This window comes from Alligator sinensis, unplaced genomic scaffold (assembly GCF_000455745.1).
Source record: "Alligator sinensis unplaced genomic scaffold, ASM45574v1 scaffold666_1, whole genome shotgun sequence".
Lineage (NCBI taxonomy): Eukaryota > Metazoa > Chordata > Crocodylia > Alligatoridae > Alligator > Alligator sinensis.
In genome coordinates, this window is record NW_005842216.1 from 1914913 (window position 1) to 1935139 (window position 20227).

Consider the following 20227-nt stretch of genomic DNA (forward strand, 5'->3'; position numbering starts at 1 on the left):
ATTTCTTAATGAAATCTATGTTGAAAAATTAGAGTACTAAGGAACTAAGCTTATAGTATTTTTGCTGTTTAGTAACATTGCAGTACACTCTTAGATTGGTGAAGTCATAATAACTGAATAATTCAGAAAAATAAGCATAAAAAGGAGTCCATTTTTAACAAGATACGTATAGTCATTCTATAACTTCTGAAAATCTGAGTGGATTTTATAGTGTAATATATGTGAAATGATATACGGGTAAATAAGTTTCAAAATCGATAGAAAAAGTTTATGTTTAACGTACAGAAAATATTTTAATAACTTTGTTCAAAGCTGATATATTACATAAGTTGTTAGAAACCAATAAAACTTCTATTCCCATGTAACACACTGTACATGTATAATATAAAATATGCATGTGCAACAAGAGTACCACATATATACCACATATCAATCCCTTCTATAGAGTGTTCTCATTAGCTTTCCTCACTATGAAGTCTACATTTCACATGATACACATATAAGAGGCTATACACAATAAATCAGTGTTGAACATTCCCACCTGCTAACAGCATTTTCATATGAAAGATGCATCTTCTCAGAAACAATACTCAGGTATGTAAAAGTGTATTCTACATTTGGATGCTCAGGGTCATGAGTTCCTAAGTAGAGCACAATCCAAACGACTGTCGAAGTCAATGCGAGTCTAAACCCTTAATTTTATTTGGTCCTGCGTTAGTTTCTCAGGGTAACATTTTACCAATATTTTTTGTACATGGCAAACTTTGCTTGTTTAAGTAGCCCCAAAATACATTAATAAAGTGTCATATAGATATTGGCAGAGCTGGAATCTCAGAAGCTGGGCATGGGCCACTTAAAAAAAAATTGGCTAAATAAATATTTTAAGGTGTTATATTCAACAATACAATGAAGTCAGTGATTCAGTCCTGAAATAAGCAATGAAGTAGCACCATAGACAAGGTATGATTTAGATCAGGGCTGTTCAACTGGTGGCCCACAAGTCACATGCAGTACCCAAGCTCCTGCTCCAGGCTCCACTCCTAGCTTTTCTCTATACCCAGAGTCCCTGGGCTCCCCCTCCCTCCTCAAGCTTCTTCTGCCTGCCACCTATCCCTGCCCCTGCCCCTGTCACTTGGGCAGGGACAGGGTAAACTAGTCTGCAGGGCTGAGGGAGTCTGTAACCATAGGGCTCATGGAACCTTCCCTGCTGGTGCAGTGTAGAGAGAGTGCAGTGTGTTGCATTGCATCCATGTAGCACAGAGCAAGGAGGGCTGTATGGTACATCTGCACAGCATGGGGGGATGGAGGGCTGTGCGTGGTTTGTCTGCACAGTGCATCCACAATGGAAAGGGGTGGAGGAAGTCTGTGGCTTGCAGGGCTTTCATGGCACGTCAGCAGACTGTGTGGTGTGGCGCAGGGTGGGATAGAACGATGCAGTGTGCGACCCATGGTATTTCCCAAGGTTGTGTCTAGTTTGCACAGTCCTGCAGCCCTCAGCCACTCAGAAGTTGAATAGCCCTGGTTTAGACTGCAAAACTAATTATCTTTTAACAAGTCTGTAGTGTCTAATTTCTGTAAATGTCACCAATTTATCTTGAAAGTGAAGAAACTGTGGCTGAAGATTACTCTGTAACCAAACAGTTCATTCATGATGTTAACTTCATCTGGAAGCTCTTTTTTTTGCATACAGGGTTTGAGATCTGTAAATTTGGAGTACTAAACTCAGAACTGTTTCCAGTGGCAGCATTGTGACAACTAAACAAAGCTAGAGAATGTAAGAGCACTTCTTTGGCTTTAGATGTTTCTATATTATGTTCCTGGGACAATTGAAGACTTAGCAGATTTAAGTTATTCATTATCAAACTGGAAGTCTGGAGGTTTGTTACAGAGCCACATCTAGTCAGGTTTTCTTCAAAAACCTGTTTATAGAGCTCTTCCATCTTTCTATCCATGTAATTGTTGAGCACAGAATTTGAAAGAGGCTGTTTGTGGAGTGTCATACTCCTTTCTGTACCTTCATCCCCATTCAAGAACTTTGAAGCAGGTTTTTCAAGAGGCTCCTTTGGAGGTGAATGACCTAAGGGAATATCTACTGACACTAAAACAGGGCCATCAGGGAGTTCATCACATGTGTCATCCATAACACAACCTGAATCAAGCATATAGTCCCCTACATGGTCTCCTGCAATATGTAGGTCAGGGTAGTTTTGATAAATGCTGTGGCATGACCAGGATCTATACAAATCCAGCTGTTTTTCATTATTGTGTTCCCTTTCTGGTATATGTAAACCTGTAAACATGGTTCCATTAACATGTGCACTATTATGTTCTTTTGCAGGTAGCTCTTCTGTTGATTTACATGGAAGAAGAACTTTATTGTGTTCCTTCTTGCTATCTTTTGCAATGATCTTGTCCTGCTTCTTAGATTCTGTAGCAAGGTCTTCAGTTGCCAGTCTATCCACAAGATGATCTTTCCAGGTTTCCTTCTTCTCTTTTTTGTTGATGCCACATCTGTGGGGTTTGTTTTGTTTCTTTTCTCTGTATATAATTCCTGTTAGGATGCCTTCTGCCAACATTATGACTGGTGCTAGAGACCAACTAACTATCACAGTACAGTATATTTCTGCAAAAACAAACATGACATGTCAGGTAATGTAAAATAAAGGAAATTATAAAAGTAAAATTGTAAAAGTAAAATATATGTTTCAAGGAGACTGGAATATGATTTGTATATAAATAGCACCTTGATCACTTTTTCACAAATCTATTTTTATTCCAAGATAAAGTAAAACTATTTTGGCAACAAAAAGTCATTCTAAAGACAAAATAACCCCAAAAACTAAAAATTGGATCCTTACTTTTCCATATCAGCTCAGTCCTGGATATCACTTGTGAATGATGGCTAATTGTGATAATTCGTACACATGAACTGTGATCCTGTAAGGACTAATTTATAATCACAGAATTATTTTCATTGGATTGGACCAGATTCTCAGCTGGTACAAATCAAGATAATTTCTTTGAAAGATATCGGTTCATACCAGTTGATAATCTGGCTCAGGGATGTCCAACTGGTGGCACATGAGGGGTTAACATGCTCCTGTCTCCATGGCTGCCATTGCTTTTTTTCACTCTGGCCATTGCCTTTTACACTCACTCACACAGCAGCCAGGGTCTCAGGGCTCCCCCTTCCACCGTAAATACAGCACTACTCAATTCATCTCCCAAAAGAAGCAGCCTCTCAGGTATCAGCCAACACTATACAGCATGTACTATACTGAACTTTTGTATTACTAAGGCTCCATAGTTTCACTACATAAGCTATAGGAAGCCAATATTTCGGCAGGTGTACCACAAATTGGCCCTGCAGCATCCAAGTGCCACTTCAATCCCTCCACCCTGTCCAATCTGCTGCTCTGCTTTCTGGCGCCAGCCCTGTGCTCACTCCCTTCTTTCTGCTTCCTTCCCTGTGTTCCTTGCCCTATTTGTTGCTTTAATATCTGCTTCTTGCTTTATCTGCTACCATGCTGCTTATCCCCTTCCTGATCTGCTGTGTGCCACACAGAGAGGCTCCCCATATCACTTATAGCACCCATGCTGCAGGTTGGCCACCTCTACACTAATCCGTCATGAAATGTTATCTTGAATAATTAAAACTAAATGTTGTGTTTCAAAATCATGTACATATTAGCCACTACATGTTGTGATTCCTTGGCATTGCCTTTTATTTGTATTAAGTCTTGATGCAGCTGTTGTCAAAATCAACAGCAAAATTCCAAATGGTTTCAGTGAAGGATCAAACGTTTTGGGCTCAATCCATTTTCCATTGAAATCAAACCAAGTTTTTTCCACGAACCTCAGTGTGAGTTCGTCTGACCTAAAAAGGCTGAGGGTTTTCCCATTAGACTCTAATGGGAAAGAGGAATACAAGAAGGCTCCTTTTTATTTGAATGTCTTTGCAATGTAGTCTCTGTGTATGGAATCTATTCTCTTTGCACAGCTCTGGGGCACACATTCCCTCACAGAAAGGAGGGAGAGGCAAGGAGTGAGGCAAACACATTGAAGAAGGTATAACAAACCCTCGGAAGTATACTGCCCAGCAGAGAGATCCTTTCTCATGTGCAAGAGAGTCCAGATTAGAGTTCTACTTAAATGGCAGACACCAACTATCTGATTTTGTTTTCCCTAATGCCAGATTAAATAGGGTTAATTCCATTTATGTCAGTGGATAGCTGTTACATGCAAAATGAACACTATATACAGCAGATGTCATACCAGAACTAAGTTTTAAAATAAATTCTACTTTGATTTCACAAAAGGAAATCAAATTCTTATTTGCACAGGAATAGACTGGAAAAGTATTTCTGCATAATTATGTCTAGTCCCCTGCTATATACTCTGGTATAGACAACCGCATCCTATTCCATTCAAAATCTTATCAAGCTTCATCTTTGAAGTTATTAAGTTTCACACCCCCATTACTCCAGATGGAGGGCTGTTTCACAATCTCAGTCCTCTGATGGTTAAAAACATTTTTCTAATTTCAAGATGAAACCTCCTCCAGGCCAATTTTACCCTGTTTTGTGCTAAAATAGTCTTTTAAAGTAGCTCCTCTGCCTTTCTGGTGTCTCATATGGCATTGAAATCAGTGTGAGAGAGAGGCTGGAAACTAAAGCAAGATGATAATGTACTATACAAAGTTAAAGGGTAGCATTTTCCGAACTGACTATATTACTTATAAGACCAAATGCCATTTTCAAAAGATGTGTAGGTTCTAAGGAAGCTAAGTCTCAGCGATGCTCCATGGAATTTACACTACCACGCTTGCCTAATTTGGTTTTGAAAATTAGGTACAAGATCCCAAGTCATTTACACACAGAGAAATTTATACCTACTCTTTTGTAAATGTTCATAATGTTGGAGCAAGATCTCAAAAATACAACCTTAGCAAATATCTCTCAAAAAAGAAAAAAGACCTTTAAGTAATGTAACGTAAGTAGACTCTGTATTGTACAGCAAAACACAATCTGAGAAAAATAAAGGAAACCAGACTTACCTTTTTGAAAGAGATGTATATTTGCATAGCCTAAAATTCCATTACTGCGACTGCAGTAAATGCAGAATAAATTCTTGCTTGCTCTTTCCTCACTGTGCACTGTGTGAGCAATAACAGAATCACATGTGATTTTAGTTCTTCTTTTTGTGTACCTTTGAAAACAGAAGTGGCCCCAGTGGGAAGCTATCTGGTTCCCCAATACAGAATGATGACAAATTCAAATACGGACGTTAAAAATACATCTAACATGTTGCTGATGACTGTGGTACAATCGTCATAATTACCATGACTGCTTTAATTCTACAAAATTAGCTAAAACTAAACAAGTTTACTAAATGATTGCAGAATCAAGTATATTTATGTTGGCCAACATTGGCCATGCTGCTTAATAATGAAACTCAGTATAATATATTTTGTAATGCAAAGACTCAATCAAGCATTCTGCTACTCATTTTCCATCCACAAAAATATGTAGTTAGTTATTAAGTTAGATGTCAGACTAATTTACACCAACACATGGCAATGTTAAGGGTCTTATGCATTGTTTCCTTTAGGTGAGAGAAAATGATACTGGAGTCTAGCTTTTCATTGATGAGATCCTGTTTATTGACAAAGAATGACTATTAAGTCCTGTTTCCTTGATATTAGGGATCAAACAGCAGGAGACTGTCCCTGTACTCACAGTTATAAGTTCCATTCCACCCAGCAGTTTGACAAAAGCTATATTTTATCTAATTATTTTAGTAAAATAAGTGGACTTGGTATTTTGGAATAAAATATAATCTGAGAAAAATCAACAAAACCAGACTTACTAGGCTCTGCTATCCTACTGCTTTCTTCCTGCCATGTTACCAGAGATTCTGTGCCTGTCTTGTGCTTCCCTGACTTCTTCACTGTCTCCTTCTCTTACACATAGGTACTCAATAAGAACCCTAACCCTGCATTTGTATGTATGAGAAACAGATTCATATTAGGAACAGACCCAGAGAAAACATCTTGGGAGTTATGACCCAAGTACTGCCCATGCTTGGGTGAAGTCTAGATCACAGGCAATGGTTTTTTTTCATTGTTCCAACTATCCCTGAACAAAAAAGCATATAAAGGCTTAAGCATTAGGTGGAAAAGAAGGTGGACCTTCTCCTCAATGGCTTTAACAAGGGATGTAGCCACGCACTTCCAGGCAAAACCAGGTGTGAAAATGCACTGGTCTGTAGGTGCCAAGGGTGCATACAAATAGAATGTCAATGTATGAAATGTAATGCTTAGTCCAGAACAACCTTAACATTTTCACTAGATTTTGACTAGGCAGAGTTCATTCTGACTATTTAGCAGAAGGCTGTCTCAGCTGCTGGCAGCTAGTTGCTGGTAGCAAATTGCTAAAGCTTTGAGCTGTAATCTGGGCAACCTGACTCCTTCAGATGTGAAAAAAATCAAGCAATACATGACAAAAGTCGATCCAGACCACAAAGGTTAAGCCACCTGAGGCTAAGGTGATCTTTAGAAAAAAATCTATTACAAGTTTACAATGCTAATGATTAGCTTGTATGTGCCTGCGATATCAAGATTATCTTTGCAAGGAAAGAAATCTAGAAAAGAATTCATTTCACTTTTGGTTTTCTCTATCCTCTAAGTTATGACAGAAGTTGCATTTATAGACCTCTTGGGTTAACTGTGGTCAGTTCTGCTGAGGCAGAATTTTATATTGGCCTTTAAATATGCTACCCACTTCTGCACCTGCAAATAACAGCAGAAAAAATGATAACATTTAGACAGCCACCTACACAATCTGTGCTATGATCAGGTGCTTAGCTGTCTATATGCTACCTCTTCTGTGAGCAAACTTGAAGAAGTTTGAAGATTATTTAAACATTTGTCTCAGACATCTAGGGAAACATTTCAATGAACTAATGCTAATTTATATCAGTTGAGGATCAGGTTCCAAATGATATATAACCTCCTACCATATAATGAAAAATATGATATATCAACTTTTCCCCTTCATTATTGCTTGTCTCACTCAAAAGTGGACCTACCATTCCTTTTTGCCTATTATTTTGTACCTTTGGCCAACACCTTTTTGGTTTTGTCTTATTCTGAAAATGTTAAATTCTTTTTAAGAAACTAACAAGACTTTGATGGTGATAATTCCTAATTTAGGCACATGGGGTTGTAATGAAGAGTAGGAGACCTAAGCCATTTTCAGAGTTTCCCCAGACTTGCTGATCGCATGGACATACTGCTTCAGGGACTGTTTTTCAAAGATGCTGAGTTCCTGTGCCTCCCATTCACTTAATTTCAAAATGAAGTTGTTCAGCTCTCTTGAAAACCATTCCTTGCAACTTAGCTTTGTTCATATGTACAGGATAAAAGGATGTTAGACAGGTCAAAAGAACAATCAAATAATAATAGAATGTGCACTGAATCAGAAAGTGAGAACATTTAAAATACATTAAGTATAATATAGTATAAAAAAAAGTTAATATTAAAAACATCCATCTATTTTTTTCACTGCTGACTTCCTTAGAATGTAAAGCTGCATTAAACCCTCATTATTAAATTTGTGCCCTATCTCCTGAGCAATAAAACTAAGAGCACAGTTCAGTCTGTATATTTGTCTGAAACTTTAACTCATCTGCTGTCACTAAAGAACTATATATATTGCATATGTTTTCTCAGTGTCCCATAATGACTATTCATAAACCTATCTCTTAAAATATGGGTTCTTCTGAAGACCGAAAGGCTAGATTTTCGAAGTTATTTAGAGCCTAAACAGGTTCAATGTTTTTAAAAACATTGCTAAACATTTTTCTACATTGTTAGGTACCTAAATACCTTTGGAAATATGGCCCTTTGATCCTTCCAATCTATTTGTAAACTCTTTAGGGAAAAATCTGGGATTATGTTAGGTGTTTATACATTGTTAGCACTGTGATTTAAGCCTGGGCTCCTGAATGATACTTTAATACAACTAAGTTAATTTCTCATGTAGAGCTGATTTCTGACACTCCTACTGCATGAGTATCTTGTGCCCTTACTCCATAAGTAATTCCACTAGAGCTTCTTGCTGAGTAGGGTGTTAATTGAATGTAATCAAACATATTATATTTTGGTCTACGGTCTAAACTCCTGGTGACTTCAATGGTATATTAGCCTCTGAGAAACCTGTAGGACTGTGCTGTAATGTTATACATAGACAAGGCACTCAGTGATGTTTTCTACCACTTTATATTGTCTAGACATGCAATTTTTCCCGTAAGGTCGAAAGAACAGTATAAACAATGAAGGTTTGTTTGTAATTGCTTGTTATGCTATTTCAGGAGAAAGGATTGTAATTTGCTGCATGAAACTGAACATCCAAACAGTAAACTAATCATTTCACATTTTTTTTCACTTAGAAATGAACATACCATTCTGGGAAACAGAGGGGCTCCTTTTCCCAGTAACTGGGTTATTGGACATATAAAGCTAATCCACAGATTCAGCCAAGTAACCTGTCATTGAATGGAAATGCATGTTAGATGTTTGAAATGATAAGAAAAACAATTTATTCGCTATAGACACATTAGCAAACTCTCTAAAACTGAAGTTTAATGAATTCATGAATAGCTTGTTGCCTATACTCACAATTTGAAAAAATCAGCTCCTCAGATCATTTTTCAATTGATATACAGGTATGTTACAGAAAAATGTACTATTAGGAGGGAAATGGTATACTAGAAAAGATTTATGCTGGTATACTAGAAAAGATTTATACATTTAAAATGTTCTGTTTTTCAAAGTTACAGCTATGCTTTTTTAATTTGCTGAAACAAGTTCATATGGTAAAATTTGTTCATCAGGTAAACGCAAACAAAGTTAATAAAGAGACTATTATTCCTACCAAACACAGTATAGAACAATGTATAAAGTCTCACTGGTCACAAGTCATAGCCCAAAAACAACACGTAAACTACAGAAGACAAACGTAGTTTTGGTTTTCAAACCAGTCAGTCAGTGACTGACAGGTTATGTGGATTTCTAAGTGGGAGGGCAGTCTGTTAAAACATAAAAATCATTCAAGTACTGGTTCTTCTTAGTCAGATAAACACACACACATAGCAAGAGGAGTTTTCTGTTAATTTCTGTATAAAGTTTCCTTCTTTTTGGTGAAATGGTCAGAATCTGAATCTCTTACAAGCACTGATTAAAACTCTTTAATAGATTCCAATCAAACAAGAAGATTTAACTGATGTATGCAAAATGGACAACTGAAATATAAAGATGACATATCATAGAGAAAACCACTAACAATTATTACAACACATCCTCTAACAGGCTGTAAACTGTAAAATACTGTTAATGAGGTGTCTTAACTATGAACAAAGGTCCTATCTAACTTTGATGCCCTCCCCCTATTTGAGCAGTCTAATCTCTTCTTAGATACTAGCCTTTATGTCACCTGATTGTATGCCCTCTTTGAAGTGGCTGTGTCTTTTGTGTATATGATAAAGTAATTAGCACACTTGGACCTGCTATAAAATAATAAAAACTACCATGAAAGTAGCATATTTATGTGGAAACACTGATTCAGATCAAGTCATAAATAGCTAACAAGAGCCCTACAAAAAAAACTGCATTCCATTTTCCCTTTCAGCAAAGTGAAGTAGGTTATTAGACTAAGTGCTAAGTGAATATTGAACACAAATATGATAAAGCATTCAAATACTAAAAACTAAGGTAATTGAGGCTCCAAAAATCACCACATTCAAGTTAAATGGGCCTATATGAAAAGAGGGATTCACAGGCACCTAAAATGGGACTGAGGAAGAATTTAGATGCCAAAATCCAAAATTGTAATCCTGAAAACCATTGCTCAATTGCCACCTAACCTCAACTTCTGAACCTGAAGGTCAGTCCTGAAACTTCTTAGCAGTTCAGTACATAGCTTGCATCTACAGCCATGCGTCTCCTGCTAGCTGGAGCTCTCTCGCTTGCTCTTTCTCTGGCCCAAAAAACATTCAATTATTTTCTGCACCGTGGAACAGCTTCACAAAGAGGGGCAAAAAGTGCCTCTGTTCCCCAGGACTGCCTGTAGCCTGGTGCTTAGGGCATTCTCCATGTTGATGAGAGTGGTCCTCTGTGGCCAAGGAGGAAACTAAAACCAGATTTCCCACATCTTGGGTACATTAACCACCAAGGGAGAGGGGCATGACCTCTTCCTAGTCTCCCTACCTTATGTTTTAAACAGAGAAAACGAATGATCCTCACTGCCTTTGTGAAAGAAAGGTTGTAAGCACTTACCTTCAGAAGAGAGGATTGGGCTGTGGATCCTAGACAGGCAGGACAATCCAACAGCCTGAGTAAAACACCTAAATTCCTGAGAGAGACTGAATTTAAGGCACACCTGATTCCTAGATACATCCCATAGCTCATTCTAGATGGCTTCTGACTAAGCCTTAGGGCCATGTTGCAAGTTACACACTGGCAACACAGAGGGGGTGCATGCAGGTGCACATGCACCCCCTGAGATTGGCTGTGCACCCCCTGGAAGCGCCACCTGCAAAACCAGAAGTGCACTTCCAGTTTCGCTGCTTGCTCAGCAATCAGCCACTGGGGGACCTGTGCCGCCCCCCTGACTCAGGAGGCACTAGTTGCCCGTGAAGTTACACTTAGCATGTGCTAAATACACTTAAAATGTTAGCAACTGTGCATTGAAGCAGTAAAATATGTGCTAAGTGGGCTTTTATCATATCAGTATTACAAGTTTTTGCGTGAGGAATATCCCCAGATTGCAGTAAGTAACGTGTTCAGCTCTTATTGAACTGTTCCACAAAGATAATGTGAGCAATTTCGAGTCCTCACCCAGGAGTTGACATCAGCCAGGGACCCCTCTGTTTTACCAAGCCTCCAGGTGGGATGAGGAAAGCCACAAATATCAAGAGGAAGGATCCTAGATCTTTCATTTGCCAGGTTCTTCCAGGATCAAACTGAAAGTCAAGTGTCCATAGCCCCAGGGGGTCCCAGTGCTAGAACCTACAATCAAATGATTGCTGGTCCCAGCCCAGACACCACACTGGAGCTAGTTCAAGACTCTGGTGGGGTGTTGGGACTGGGACCAACAATCAGTGAGCTGTGCATTTTAGAGGGTGTAAACTCTGCAGCTGCTCAGAACATGTTCTAAATTTAATACCACACAGGTTTAACACCTACTGTGCCCCATATGACAAGGCCCACTGTTCCTTTCTTAGAGCGCTAGAAGTTCTGAAGCACCTGCCTCTCCCCATGCATTCATTCTCTACTCGGAGAACAAGGTGTTTAGAAGGCAGGTGCTACTGCATTCAATTTTGCAGTGCTAGATCCCTTTCTGGATCTCGTCCATACTGACAGCAACCTATTTCATAGGTCCTTAACCTGGAAAAGTTGTTTGCGTGAAAATAAACTGTAACTGAGCAGAGCTAAGGTCAGGATACCTCAGATCAAGCATGCAGAGCAGAATTCAGGTACCCTTGTATTTGCCCATTACTGCTTACTGCTAGATGTGAGGAAGAAGGAGGAAGAAGCAGATACGGTATACGTTTTGTTTATGATTCTGCTTTGTCTGCAACCCAATAAAAAACATGATTCTTTAGTGAGTGATCGAATTGTTCCTTTCCAATTTCTAAATTCTCCAGAAGGTGTATCTGACACCTGGCTGCAGGCCAATTTGATGACACCGCTCTGTGCTCCTGGAACCTGAAGCACAATCCCTTCAATGGCTCCTGTTTAGACTATACACCTCTGTATCCCTCCCCATTACCATATGAAGTTATGCTTTAAAAGTATAGCAGTCTTTTACTGCCACAAGAATAGTAATAATATGAAATAAAAGCAGTTTAATACAAATAAACCTCTGTCTGTTTGGGTGCAGTATAAGCACATGACTACAGGATACCCCTGATTTTTTTAATGATTTTCAATGATTTTGTGATACAGAACCATGTTTCATGTGCGCCACCTTCTGGCTATGATGCTTCAACCTCTACAACCATTCATTACAGTTTGGGATCTGGTTGCAGCATGTATTTGTTCCAATTATTACTAAACTTTAGTAAATCAGAAATGTATAGAAAAAAAATTTGGATTTAAACTTTTTGCATTTGAAGAGTACTCTTCCATTTGGTATCCCAGAATGTTTTTATAACTGCTGGCAACTCAAACTTCCTGATGCTCCTGCAAGCTTCACTCAGGGAATTGATGGGCAGGATCCCTTGGGAGGCCAGGCTAAGGAGAGCTGGCTGTACTTTAACGAAACATTACTGAGGGTGCAGGAAGAAAAAATCCTGATGTGCAGGAAGAGTGGCAAGTATGGCAGAAGAACAGCTTGGCTTAGCAGGGAACTCTTCAGTGAGCTAAAACACAAAAAGGAAGCTTACAAGAAGTGGAAACTTGGACAAATGACTAGGGAGGAGTATAAGGGCATTGCTTGGGCATGCAGGGATCAAATCAGGAAGGCCAAAGCGCAGTTTGAGTTGCAAATAGCAAGGGACGTGAAGAGTAACAAGAAGGGTTTCTATAAATATGTCAGTGACAAGAGGAAGATCAGGGAAAGTGTGGGTCCCTTACTGAATGGGGGAGGCAACCTAGTGACAGGTGATGAGGAAAAGGCTGAAGTACCCAATGACTTTTTCACCTCTGTCTTCACAGGGAAGGTCAGCTCCCAGACTACGGCACCTGGCAGCACAGTTTGGGGAGGAGCTGAGGAGCTGACAGTGGCAAAAGAACAGGTTAGAGATTCAATAAGGACAATCCCATGCACCGGTACAGGCTGGGGACTGACTGGCTGAGCAGCAGCTCTGCAGAAAAGGACCTTAGGGTTACAGTGGACAATAAGCTGAATATGAGCCAGCAGTGTGCCCTTGTTGTCAAGGTTAATAGCATATTGGACTGCATCAGTAAGAGCATTGCCAGAAGATCAAGGCAAGTGCTTCTTCCCCTCTCTTTGGCACTGGTGAGGCCACATCTGGATTACTGTGTCCAGCCCCCACCTACAGAAAGGATGTAGACAGATTGGAGAGAAGCCAGTGTAGGGCAACAAAAACTCTTAGGAGGCTGGGGAACAGGACATCTGAGGGGGGGCTGAGGGAGCTGGGTTTATTTAGTCTGGAGAAAAGAAGACTGAGAGGGGATTTAATAACAGCCTTCAACTACCAAAACAGTGGTTTCAAAGAGGATGGAGTTAGACTAGGGTTGGGAAAAATACGGCCTGTGGGCCGGATATAGCCCACCTACTGATTAGATTTGGCACACAGGGAGATGCCTGCCAATTGATTCGATCCAGGCCACAGCTTCCCTCATGATGCTCTGCACAGGGCGAAGCCCAGCCCGGGGCAGCCCATGCCATGCTCCAGTTCACACCCACAGGCTGACCAGCACACACAGCTTCCAGTTGGATTGCTCCCATTGCAACCATGACCCTACCCCATGATCCTGGCCTTGGTCGCCTGTCTCAGTCCCAAACACCATTCCCTGCCTACCCACAGCCCCATCCCACATAAGGAGTTTTAGTGACTTGTTGCAGAGGGAGGGGAGGGGTGCTGATCCAGCCCATGACAACACATCAAAACTCCCTATGTGGTCCCCAGGCTCCTGATACTTGTGGATCCCTCAGCTAGACTCTTCTCAGTGCTGGCAGATGACAGAACAAGGAGCATGGTCTCAAGATGCAGCAAGGGAAGTTTAGGTGAAATATTAGGAAGAACTTTCTCACTAGGAGGGTAGTAAAACACTGGAACAGGCTACCCAGAGAGGTTGTGGATTCTCCATTCTTGGAGATTTTTATGACCCAGCTAGACAAAGCCTTGGCTGGGATGATCTAATTGGGGATGGTCCTGCTTTGAGCAGGGGGTTGAACTAAATGACCTGAGGTCCCTTCCAACACTCATTTTCTATGATTCTAAGATAGATGATATTACTCCATTTGAGATGCACACCTTGCTGGGGTTATTTGACCCCAGCAGTCTTTCCTGCCCAGAGCCAGGGGGCTGGACTCCATGATCTCACAAGGTCCCTTCCAGCCCTAAACTTCTGTGAATCTGTGAGCGATACAGAACACGAGGCACAGAGAGGTCAAACAAGCTGCCTAAAGCAACAGCAGCCAACAAAGTGAAGCCAACAGGGGTTTTGTCCTGAAGTCTGCAGGGCAGCTGGAAAAAGCAGCCCAAGAGGTCTTCTTGACTCACACAACAGTCCCTTGTACATAGGTGTGTAAAAAAACACAACATGGAAACAGGGCCTCCTGAATCACAAGGCTGGTAACACTCAGGTATTGCAGATCTCCAGGCGCGCTGTGGAGACTGTCAGCGACGTGCACCCAGGAGCAGGCTGGTGAACTCTAAAACCAGGCCAAGCAGCCCCCACTCCTGCTGAGCAAAACCAACCAGGTGTTGTACGGGCAGGTTTGCTTGGCACTGGGAGAGCCACAGGGCTGAAGTCTTGATAACAGTCTTCAAATACCTGAGAGGCTATTTGCAGGCATGAACACCGTGTGCCCCCAGAGGCTGGGGGGGCCCGGTGAGCTCCTGCAGGCGGCAGCAGCAGTGTTGCTGGCGGCGGGAGCATGGTGGTGGCAACCAGTGAGCTCCTGCAGGCAGCTGCAGTGTCAGCCGTGGAGGGGGTGGCGAGCACTGACTGGCAGTCAGTGACCACCCGCAGACGCCTCCAGCAATTGCGGTCCCCCTGCAGATGCCGCTGGCTGTGTTGACAGTGTGGGAGGGTGACGGGCAGCGTCGGCCGTGCCTGTTTGCAGGTGGTGCACCACCACACTCAGCGGGTGCACGTGCACCCACATGCACCCCCTACACATCACCAATGCTTGAAGGGAAGATGGAGGTGGGCTCTTCTCTGTGGCTGTAGGGGACAGGACTAGGAGCAAGGGGCTGAACCTGCAACAGGGGCAAGGCAGGCTGGAGATTAAGGGGGCTCTGAGGGTGGGCAGGCTGCCTGGCAGCCGTGGACCCTCCACCCCTGGCAGCTTTCAGGAGCGGGCTGCGGGGCTCAGTGAGGCAGGGCTGGTCCTGGTCCTGCCCTAGCACGGCCTGGGCTGCACGAGGAGCCCCAGGAGCGCGGGAGGCCTCAGCCCACTCAGCCCTGGCCTCGCCCGGGGCTCCACACGTCTCAGCCCCGGCGCGAGGCGCAGGGAGGCCGGGGTGTGTTCCCGCGCGGGGGGCGGGGCCGGCGCTGATTGACAGCCCGCCCCGCCCAATCCGCTCCCCCCGCCAGGTGACAGTTGGTTGCCGTAGCAACCGACAGGGAAGCGGCGCGCGCGCGCCATGGGCACCATCCGCGTCTATTACACCAGCGTCAGCGGCTCCCCGGGGGTCAGCGGGGTGGCTCCCACCCGCCGACCGGGCGCGCACGCGCCGTGGGTCCCGCGGGCCCGGCTCACGCGCCCCCTCCTGCAGGTGAAGCAGCGCCAGGCCGAGGTGCTGCGCATCCTGGACGGGAACAGGCTGAAGTACGAGCTCATCGACGTCTCGGTCAGCGAGCGCCTGCTCCAGGAGATGCGCGACAGGGCGGGAGACCCCGCCGCCGTCCCGCCGCAGATCTGCAACGGCGAGAACTACTGCGGAGTAAGACGCCGGGGCCGCCCGGGCTCTGCTCCTGGGCGCACCGCATGGGCTGAGCACAGGAGAGAAACGCCCGAGAGTAGCGGTAGCGAGGACATGGAGCTCCCTGCAGCCTGTCTGCAGCCCCCGCCCCCGACACGCCCACACGGCCTCTGCTTGTTCACATCCAGGATGAAATGATGTATGTGTAATAGCTGAATCTTACACACACACAGTAGAACATCTCAAGGTCCCAACAAAAACTTAAGTACATTGTTGACCATCTCTAATCCCACTTTTGCTCTCATTAGCTAGGAAACAAGAGATCGGGTGGGCCCTTTATTTGTCTTGCCCTGTGTAGGTTCCCAGCAAACACACTTGCACGCTCAGCCCTCCGTTAAACCCTTTTTGACTTGAGCATCGTCTGACATCCCAACTCTGAAGATAAGATTGTCACCTTTTTTTGGAAACCACCTATGGCTTCTTACGAAAATTCTAGTCATCCGGTTGTTACCAGGAAGCTATGTGACAAGGTACGATAAGGCATATAGATTGTCACCTTTTTTAGGGAGACCATCTTATTTTCATAATTGGGATGTCAGAGAATGAATGTTCTTTGCACAAGGCCAAAAATGGTTTAGCAGATGGCTGTACCTGCAAGTGTTTTGGCTGGGAACATACAGGGCAAGAGAAATTCAGGGTCTACCCAATCTCAGGTTTCATAGCTAATAAAAACAAAATTGGGATTTGAGATGGCTAATCTTGTATTTACATTTCTCTCCTTGACCATGACATGTTATACCATACACACACGTGTAATTATACATCATATACATCCTCCTTGGACATGAACAAGCTAAAACATAGATGAGACACACATTTTATCTCTGGATCATCTGTAGTTAGTCTATAATGTGCAAGCCTCCCCTGCCTACTGGGGCTAACTGTTTCACCGAGAGCTGCCACTGCAGGCGTGATTCTATGCATCACAAACTTCTGTGAGCTGAAGCTCACTCCATTAGAGGTCATGAAGCATGCTTTAGGTCACAGAAGCCGACACCCCTGCTCTGTACTTTTCTTACAGTGCCAATTGAAGTGGATGGTTGCAGCTCTGGTTCCAGTCTGCTTATGTTTCCACTCATGAAAATATTTAGCTATTGGGACTATTCTGCTGTCATTTAGATGTGCAAAACTCCCAGCCTGTTCACTGGCACTGTACAACTAAGACATGCTTGGTCTGAAGTGCTTCGTGACTGATGGTCTTGAGATACTAAACCAAGCAAAATGCAGTTTTTCATAACAGTTGCTCACAGTGCAGGTGAAATTCAGGGTCCACCAAATCTCAGGTTTCATAGATAGTGAAACCATAATTGGGATTTGAGATTGCTAATAATGTATTTATATTTCTTTTAGGACTTTGAGATGTTATATGAAGCAACTGAAAATGAAGAAGTTTCTAAGTTCTTAAAGATGACATCAATAGACAAGACTGTTAGAGAGGAAATTGCTATCTGACAGCTGGTTCTGGAACCAGGTTGCTTCAAATGCCAAATTTACTAAATATATTTATTCCTTTCTGGTTTCATTAGTTATTCAGGGTAAATCTAATGATTTTTTATTTATTTTTAGTATTACAGTATAGCTGGGTCAAGTCCTTCATGATAGTGTGGACACAAGAAAGCTAGAGGCCTTTAGCACACTGTACATCTTTCATTCCAAAAGCCAGTTTACAATGTTTTCCATATTTTTTCAAAAAACCTCTCAAATAAAATAATTCCTACTTGTCATCTTTAGATCTTTGTTAATCTTTTAATCCTAGCACCACTAGGCCACCAAGAATGATCAGTGTACTGTCTAAACAGCTTTATTTCCCGAGACAGTTAAAAGCAAGTAATTAGTATTTTAATTACCCATTAATTTTTAAGAAGTGGATTTCTTTTCTTCAGATAGAACTTTCCTATCCATCCACATAGGTTTTATACATAAATCCTCCCCCACCTCAATAGAATAATTATCATAACAGATGCATTATTGTCCTAGGAGCTACTTTTCTTGGAAACTTACTGTTCTCAATGGGGTGCATAGAGCTCTGTATTTTAATAATGTTCAAGGCAGGCTTTTTTTGCGGGGGAGGACCAGATCTTCCATTTACAAGTCACTTTTACGTGAATGAACTCAGCTCCTAAAAATATGAATTTTAAACATCAGCATAGGGTTTCCTTAAATTGTTGCCGCACTTATGGATTCCCTCTCAAAGTTAGGGATGGCAAAACGCTTAACATTTCAGCTATGTGAGAAAAAATAGCCTGTAGTGAAATTAAGCACATAATTAAGAAAAGACATAAGGGAAAAAAAGAAGAAAAAAAATCAAATACATTTGTTTCAATGACTTTTTGAGGAGTAACATTATAAATTGATAGGGGTCCCTATATGGGAAGGTACTACATTCATTTCAGATACAAGGCCTCACAGAGTGATACTGTCACTCCTTGAAAAAGTGCAATGATCCTTTCCCCCCAGCACAGGACCAACACTGGTAACCACTGCAGACACCAGGAAGAAGCTTGGAGATAGTAATATTACCCTCATGCTAGCCTTGCAGAATCTTCTCTCTGAGGGCAAGCATTTTAGGTTTATTATTTGAGTAGGATAGGTGAGCACAAGGGACAGGTTTCTTCTCATGTCTGCCTTTACAACTACAACACAGAACTGGTGGACCCTGAAGTTCAATAGTTATGGTACTGAATCTTTGCAGACAGCTTTTCCAGCAAGTGTCTTATCTACATGTTGAGACTTTTACACAATAAAAACAACCCCCCGTTCCCTGCCCACAACATCCTGCCCCCCTTCTCCCCAGTCAATCAGAAAACAATTTGTATTCCTCAGGTTAAATTATATTGAAGATAAGGTAAGGCTACAATTTTCAGAAGTTATCAAGAAGAGATAGACTGCATTGCCCCATATACTTTAATACATATTGCTAACTCATATTGAAACTATAGTTTTATTTCCCAAGTTTGAGAATGCCAATTGAGAACACACGTTCTTAACTCAAGTCTTGGCCATACACAAAAGTCCTTACCTCTAGCATACAGCTGATTTTACTTCTAGTTGCACAAATTGGGAGCTGCAAACATGACCCACAAACTTCCCTAATTTCTAGCAAGAACTCTATACTAAACATGTAGTGAATTTGCAACCTGCCTAATGTTTACTGTATGTTATACTTCAATATTATGGTCTATTTCCAAACACATTACTCAAGAATACATGAATATTTAATGAGACCAAGATGCTTCAAATAACAAAAAGTAAAAGTTTAAAAACATGAAAAGAAAAATAAGTAACATTCCTTGTGTATCAGTAGAAAAAGTTTATTATTACAGTGCGCACCACTGTAACCTGGAACAGCAAGTAAACATTAAATGCAAGCATGCAATTATTACAGATTTTTGGAATTCATTTTTATTTAAGAGCTTTGCATTACTGAATGACAATATTCTTTGCTTTTAAGACTACTTTTTAAAAACAGTCAATAAAACATTAAATGATTCTGTATTACACATGTGAAACATATTAGGAAAAGGCAAACGTGTTTTCTTGTCAGGACAAACTCCATCAAAAGTTGCTTTCCCCAAAATGGACCTTATGAACCACTTTAGAAAAAACACCAAATCATAGCAAAAGCAAGAGTGGAAGATAAAAAAAAAAAAAACAAATTGAACAAAAACACTATTTAGAAGACGTGATAACTGTTCCCAGTTGTGCTTTATCCCATTTAGACATAAGGAAAAAATCATCCTATAAATAGGCAAGTAAATATTCCCTCTTCTCATTCATGAACCATTCATTAATAAGGTTAACAAAACAAAGCTTTATTTCAGAGCACTTAAATGTAATTTGGAATTCTGGTGAGTACCAATACAGTCCAACTTAGGACTGGGAATTCAGCTTCATGCTCACAACATACTTTATTCTTCAAGTAGAAAGGTTGCTAGCTGGCGTAATAACTCAGTTTGGAAAGCTTGTAGGACTGTCATCTGTCATACCAGATCATCAGAGACAATTATAGTGAATTAGGACCCAAACCCGCAACCTCACTTTTGTAGCAGTGCTTTATGAGCAAGGGTTGTTCTTCATAGATTTTCAGATTTCATAGACATTTGGGGATGGAAGGGACCTCATGAGATCACTGGGTCTAGCGCCCCCACCATAGGCAGGAAGTCAGCTGGGATCAATTGACCCCAGCAAGAAGTAAATCCAGCTGTTTTTTGAAGGAGTCCAGAGTAGGTGCTTGCACCACCTCTAAGTCGGCCTTCCTGGAGTTTATGGCCATTAAACCTTGTTATCCCTTACTGGCCTTAAAAAAGGGCCAATAAGGGATAACAAATAAAGATGGCAAGACCAGGACCTTAATATATTGTTTCCAGGTTCTACCGTGGACATTTTATCTTAAAACATCTTTTATAAAATATAAATCTTCTAGCAGATTAATGTTAGTAATTTCTGTTACAACTTAGTATCACTCTAGCAATGCCTACGTTACAAAAATGAACTTTATTTTAACTGAATGTGTGGCAAAACATACCCACCCCCCCCCCCCCCCCAC

The 20227-nt window shown here is 41.6% G+C and overlaps 2 protein-coding genes across 4 annotated transcripts; one reads left to right on the forward strand and one right to left on the reverse strand.

The window, feature by feature from the left end:
- Positions 1-288: 288 nt before the first annotated feature.
- LOC102388270 (uncharacterized protein CXorf21 homolog) lies at positions 289-10361 on the reverse strand. 3 transcript variants are annotated; one of them, XM_006026984.3, is made up of 4 exons: positions 10337-10361; positions 8464-8547; positions 5057-5155; positions 289-2623 (listed from the first exon to the last, which is right to left on the reverse strand). In XM_006026984.3, the coding sequence occupies exons 2-4, from the start codon at positions 8513-8515 to the stop codon at positions 1647-1649; spliced, it is 1128 nt and encodes a 375-aa protein (XP_006027046.1). In that variant the 5' UTR covers positions 8516-8547; positions 10337-10361; the 3' UTR covers positions 289-1646. The 3 variants fall into 3 exon arrangements, with proteins under 3 accessions (XP_006027046.1, XP_025063805.1, XP_025063804.1); XM_025208020.1 differs by lacking the exon at positions 10337-10361 and adding an exon at positions 9149-10209; XM_025208019.1 differs by lacking the exon at positions 10337-10361 and having other exon boundaries at positions 8464-10209.
- A 4981-nt stretch (positions 10362-15342) lies between these two features.
- SH3BGRL3 (SH3 domain binding glutamate rich protein like 3) lies at positions 15343-20205 on the forward strand. Its single transcript, XM_025208021.1, has 2 exons — positions 15343-15642; positions 17032-20205. Exons 1-2 carry the CDS (start codon positions 15343-15345, stop codon positions 17131-17133), a joined length of 402 nt encoding a protein of 133 aa, XP_025063806.1. The 3' UTR covers positions 17134-20205.
- Positions 20206-20227: the final 22 nt, after the last annotated feature.